We start from the raw sequence: 6,000 nt of genomic DNA on the forward strand, positions 1-6,000 counted from the left end.
TATATCTTATGTGATCATTAGGTATATAATATGATGCATTTTCAATACATTAAACAAACTGATAATATATAATATATAATATTTTACTAATTGAAGCAGAAGTTTGAATACAGGACTTTTACTTGTAGTTTTACCAACTTTGTGAGCATTTCCTCCACCACAGGCATCAAATCTTGTCATTCCAAGGCTGGGTAAATAGTCATCATCTTGAATAAATGTGGTCCAGAACAAAGTTAATGTGTCTACCTCCTACTGACACCTCTCGAAGTATCCCTCACTGCTGCCAGAGTCAGCAAGCTAGATTAAATTTTCAAACGTACCTACTTAGTAGTCCAGAGAAGGTGTTCGTCAAAGGCAGAAAATGTAAACTGAAGATAGTGGAATATGCTCTGCAGGTATCTTTAAATATACTAATCATGCAAGACAGAGTCATTAAAGTAAGCAGAGATCATGCAGTCTATCTTCCACTCACACCAGCTTTCATGCTTAGCTGCAACTGCGTGTCTGAACCACCCACCAGTTTCCCTGAGGCAAGAAGTCACACTCATACACAACTCAGTGTGACAGATGGGGCAAACCACATCAGGGTCACTTGAATGAAGAGAGTGTGTGTGTGTGTGTGTGTGTGTGTGTGTGTGTGTGTGTGTGTATGTGTGTGGACCATTAGGTTCAACACGTCACCACAATTCATTCACATTTATAAAAACAGAAACTCTTCACATTATGCTGTTCTCATTAACACGTTGGCTGTAACCGCAGCCCAAGGCACCCCTGCAATCACACCCTACTGAGAGCAGTCCAATTCAAAGTAAACTGCAAAGAGAAAAGGCACACACACGATTCCAGTGGCTTCTCCGCTGGTGACGGCTGATAAATTTAATTGCAAATTTTGGTTTACCATTACTCCCTATCTTAACCTGTGCTGAAAGTTCTGACATTAACTAAAAAAAAAAAAAAAAAAAAAAGGTCTATAAAAAGGAATAGAATTATGCATGAAATCAGTGTATCTGCTTAGCAAGTTAGTAAATGTTCCTCCTTACAAATGGGTTTTAAAAAAAGTAAAAAAGTAAGAACAGAAGTGTGCTACTGCTTTTATGTGTCCTCTTTTTTAAAGCCAAGAGATAAGAGCATTTTCTGCTGTTTCCTTTTATGTGCTTGTCTCTTTGGAGGGACGCAGCTTTGCTAAGATTTTGAAAAAGGTCAAAGACAATTATAAGATTTCTTTGTATTATTGACAATCTTGAGAGATAATAACATTAGAGGGGGACTTAACATGCTCATGATAATGGCACTAATAAGATGAATTATCATAGGCAGCATTGAAACACTCTAAAAAGGGTCATTTTACTTACAGATTCAAAATTGCCTGCTGTCACTTGATGCAAGTCTTTAGTGTTTGAGGACTGAATCTGAGCTTTTAGATCTTTTTTCCTATTTTTATGATTTTATGTGTCTCCACATGAAACAGGTTGCTGGAGTGAGGCTTAAAGGAGTTGAAGGAGAGAAATAGCTATCATGGGCATCATCTCATATCTGAGACCTTTGGCAGTGGAGACAGCTGCTGCTGCTGTTGGCAGTGTTGGTGCAAACACACACAAACACGTTTCTGGTACTGCTAAACTGTATGTTATATATAATTGGCGGAGGAGGTGGCTGAGACGAAGATATTTTCTTTGTGCAAAGAAATTTGGAAGATGTAAAAAATAAATAAAATAAATCAACTTGAAAAGGTCACTGAACACCAATAATAAAGTACTTTTTTGTCAAACTACACAAGAAAAAGCATGAGTCATAAAGACAGCAAGATAATCAAAAGTTTTAATAGTCCCATTGTTCTGCAGCTAATCATTACATATAAACCCCGACTTCGCTGGTGTAGGCGTTGTGTCTCTCAGAAAATGCACTTGTTACTGTGATGTTCCCCAGATTTCAATATTAAAGAGAAGCACTGCAGCCTGTCTCCATACAAAGTGAAGACAATCACACAGCAGTCCAACTGGATTAAAGTGCTAACTCTGAAAGACAGCCAGACAAACAGGAAACAATGTAGCCAAAAAAAAAAAAGAAAAGGCAAACCTTTCCAGGTTGGGCTGCATATAATAGGCCTTGGTTCCTGGTCAGTCTCCTTGCCATATTTGTCAGCAAACAAACAATGACGAATACTGCTGAAAAGAGAACACACAAAGGAGGACAGAAGCAAGGCAGGGAGACTAGAAGAAGGTAAAAGTGAGAGGAGTGAAAGAAGGAAACAAGTACTACTACTTTGTTCGAATAGAACAAAATTAAAAACCCTTGTGTGTTAGATGTGGTAAAAATCACAACTGATTCTCTGTTTGACTGTAACTACAGTCAACAAATACATAACATGAAACTATGCAGAAATACTGCTTAGGACTGGTCATTTTCAGGTGCAAGCGTACATACATCGAGCCAGCAAGGTTGCAAAACGTGAGCAAAAGTCTGTCATGTAATCTATTTGGGTTTTTTTAGCTGCATAAATAATAAAAATGTCCATTCCAATATGGGTGACAGCTGTCACTCAACCTGACTGATCTATGTGGCTTTTCCAACAACCCTGAGACTGACTCCCATTCATCTAATTCTTACAGAGTAAACCAGAATCAAAGAGGTTAGATGATTTATTCTTTACACCCATTCCAACAACCTTCTCAGTGCTGAGTACCAAACATCCCTCCTTCCTTCTCTGATTCTGTTGTTTTTTCACACTCAACTCTTGTTCACACCCTGCTCTCCTTGGTTTAGTATTCCTTCCTTTCCTCCTTCTTTCAATCTCACTGCAACTCTGGAGATCAATATTTTGAAAACTGTGGCAGCACTTGCATTTCCAACAATTTGACCTGCACTTGCATGTTTACCAGAAATGGACTGTCTAATGAAACACACACACACACACACACACACACACACACACACACACACACACACACACACACACACAGACAGATAGATAGATGATCAGAATACCACTAACCTTTCTCATATTTAATCCTTCTCTCTTTGTAAAGAGGTTTTGCATGTGACTAGCGAGGTCTTTCTTTTGCTATCTCTTTGTGAAGGTTGTAACAAACCTAGAAGCAAATGACAAACCAATTGTACAACCAATGTATTACAGTAATATTCCACAAGGATGTGCGAGTAGGAGGGGGTACACTGCTGTCCTTCCGTTAATCTGTAATTAATTATTTCTCTCTATAATTACTTTAATTTCTGCAAAAGCAGATTATGTCTCAGAAATCTCCCTTGCACCTCGCACAGATATGCATAGCCGCATACACACTGGCATGAACCGACCGTATTTCATGGTTATAGTTCGAGAATGTCACGTCATTCAGCCGTTGGAGTCAAGGTAAAATATTGGAACTGAGAAGAAGACAAATAACAACATTATCTGGCTGGCTGTCCAAGCTGACATTTCTACTTAAATCACAAGCCAGTCTGTGTATGTGTATTTGTGTATGTGTGTGTATGTGTGTGTGTGTGTGTGTGTGTGTAACAACCCTTTTGGCAAGCACAGACAGATAACATTTCAGAGCGTTCTTCATTTCCACAGGTCTGGCACAGAGAAAAGAAAGATCAGGATCCCAACAGCTAAACATTATCTGCTTTCACCTCCTAAATATCATTCTTCCTCAGGCAGAAGTGGAATTGTAGCACGTTGCCCTTTTCCAAACACAAACCTCAGGAATCCAGCCCTTGCTTCATTCATCTGACTCTACACTTTCATCCCTCCATCCAGTGTTTCTTCCTTCCATAAGCAATCCTTTCTCTGTCACTCTCTGCTTTTGTCATTCCACTGTTGCCTACTACTCATTTCTCTCTATATTGCCTGTCCACTCTCCGTTACTCTCTCCTGCAACTGTCAATCTCCTGCCAGTCAATAGAGACCACTTATCCCAACTCTACCTATCCTGCTTCCTCTTAGATCATTACACTACATCTCTTGAGCTCTCCTCCTCTTCTTTTATTTCTTTCTTTGACACTCTGAGTGCTTCCTTTCTCGTTTCGCTCTTCACTCCATCTAAGCTTTAAAGTGTTAGAATACAGCTCTTGTTACTTTTGATACTCACTGTCTTCACAATCCAATTTCTCTTCTCTGGACACCCACTCATCTCTCTTTGGATTTTGCTGTGAGGCCCAAAGTGAGTGTACAGCGACTATCTCTCTTTCAATTCTATGACCTAAACTGTTGAGAAAGGGTTACAGGACTGGTTTACCCATCTGGCATACCAGGCAAATGCCCAGTGGTCTTAATATAAATTCAGAATATAAATCCCAATAAAACTAAAAGAGTGCATTCAGGAGAGTGCTTATCTCTGACAGGTGTGTTTGGGGGCATGTGGGTGGGGAACAGGGGGCACGATCTAGCGTGTATGCATGAGAGTAGTGGAATGATGGGGAGGCAATATGCAGGTTACATTATCAGAGTCAGTGTAGACAAAAACCAGAAAAATTAAATGATAAAATGTCATTGTCAAAGTGTAAAATGCCAACCTAACGTGACTGCAATGTACGTTGTCCCTAGCATGAACATGAAGCAGTTGATCACTACTGATCAGATCACTGCTCCTCTTCCTCCTCCTATATGACCAGTGCGTCCTTAAACAGGTAAAGAAAATCGTCTGTGATCCAACTCACATTGTCTTCTCCCAGTATGAGCTGTTTATCAGGCGGACGATAAAGAGCTGATGAGCGGTGTAAACCTTTGTGCCTGTTTCAGTCAGAGTTTTAAATAGTAGCCTAAAATGAGTAGAAGTGACGGAGGCTGTACTGAAGCACATAACCATAACTGACTGTTACCACACAGTGTGTATTTTTGCATTTGTCTCTGTTATTATATTTATTTTGTAATGTTCTCTACCTGCTGTTGTTGTGTGCCCACAAACCATTACCTACCTAGCTACCTAAACACCCACCCACCCACCTACCTACCAACCTACCCACCTACCTACCTACCTACCTACCTACCTACCCACCCACCCATCTATCTATCTATCTGCCTGAGCCGCAGACAGATACTCACACAGACACACACACCCAACCAAATGCATAATCCTCTTCAGGCCTACATCTGGCGGAGATAATGACAGATTAATCATGTTTTGTTCATGTGTTATTCAAGGGCCACTTCAAAGTCTGACCCTGTATGAATGCTTTCAGCTAAAGAGCTGTAGCTGAAAAAATTAATACATTTGAGGGGGGAAAAAAAGCAGTAAAGCAGGTTAGAAAAATACTTTAAAATGTATGACATTGAATGAAGGTCTTTCTTGAGGCATTGGAGAGCTCTATGGTACAGAGATTAAATGCGGAAGCTAATAAATCATACCAACAGAAAACAAACATTATGTTTGTTTTCTGTTAACCTGCTGATTCAAATTAAAAGGTCCCTGAACAGACACTCCAATGTTAACAATGTTATGAGACTTGAAAAGAAAACGAAAGAGAACAGGCAAGCAGGTTACAGATAGACAGTCAGGTTATGTGCGGTGAATCTCCTGTGTGTTATTCAGATTTAGAGGCAGTGATAAACTCTACCTCGGGCACTGAGCTGGATCGTCCACAGTCTCTTATCACACACTGAGAAATACATTTATTACACACGTACATACAAATACACACAAAGAAGCTTTGGGCAAAAGGGATTACCCAAAAAGACAGTAGATTACGCAGATACAAACAAACACAATGATGCTTGGACTGGAGAAACTGAGAAATCAATAGGTCATCTTCTGGACAGATAGAGAAGAGGAATGTTATTGTTAGACCTTACTTGCTGTTTATTTTTCTTTAAATTCTCTATGTGAATCTCACCCTCTGCCCCTACTAACAGCAGCCCTATCGGTTACCTGTAAAGGCAGCTTTCTCTGCATCCTGATCCTTCCTCACCCTGTTGAACAAACAACATATTATTTTCCAGAAAAGGGGAGACAAGGAACAAAAAGAAAGCAAATTAAGTAAAAGCGAAACATCGCTTGGAGGTGC

The 6,000-nt window shown here is 39.8% G+C and overlaps 1 protein-coding gene across 1 annotated transcript in view; it reads right to left on the reverse strand.

Annotated features, from left to right (window-relative positions):
* The window catches only part of LOC127374753 (SPARC-related modular calcium-binding protein 2-like), a 62,752-nt gene extending 60,593 nt beyond the window's left edge, over positions 1-2,159 (reverse strand). Inside the window, exon 1 of the mRNA XM_051420320.1 lies at positions 2,077-2,159. Coding sequence (XP_051276280.1) covers positions 2,077-2,133 — 57 coding nt within the window. The 5' untranslated portion in view covers positions 2,134-2,159. The remainder of the gene's footprint in view (positions 1-2,076) is intronic.
* Positions 2,160-6,000: the final 3,841 nt, after the last annotated feature.

Source organism: Dicentrarchus labrax, unplaced genomic scaffold, assembly GCF_905237075.1.
Source record: "Dicentrarchus labrax unplaced genomic scaffold, dlabrax2021, whole genome shotgun sequence".
NCBI classification, from domain to species: domain Eukaryota; kingdom Metazoa; phylum Chordata; class Actinopteri; family Moronidae; genus Dicentrarchus; species Dicentrarchus labrax.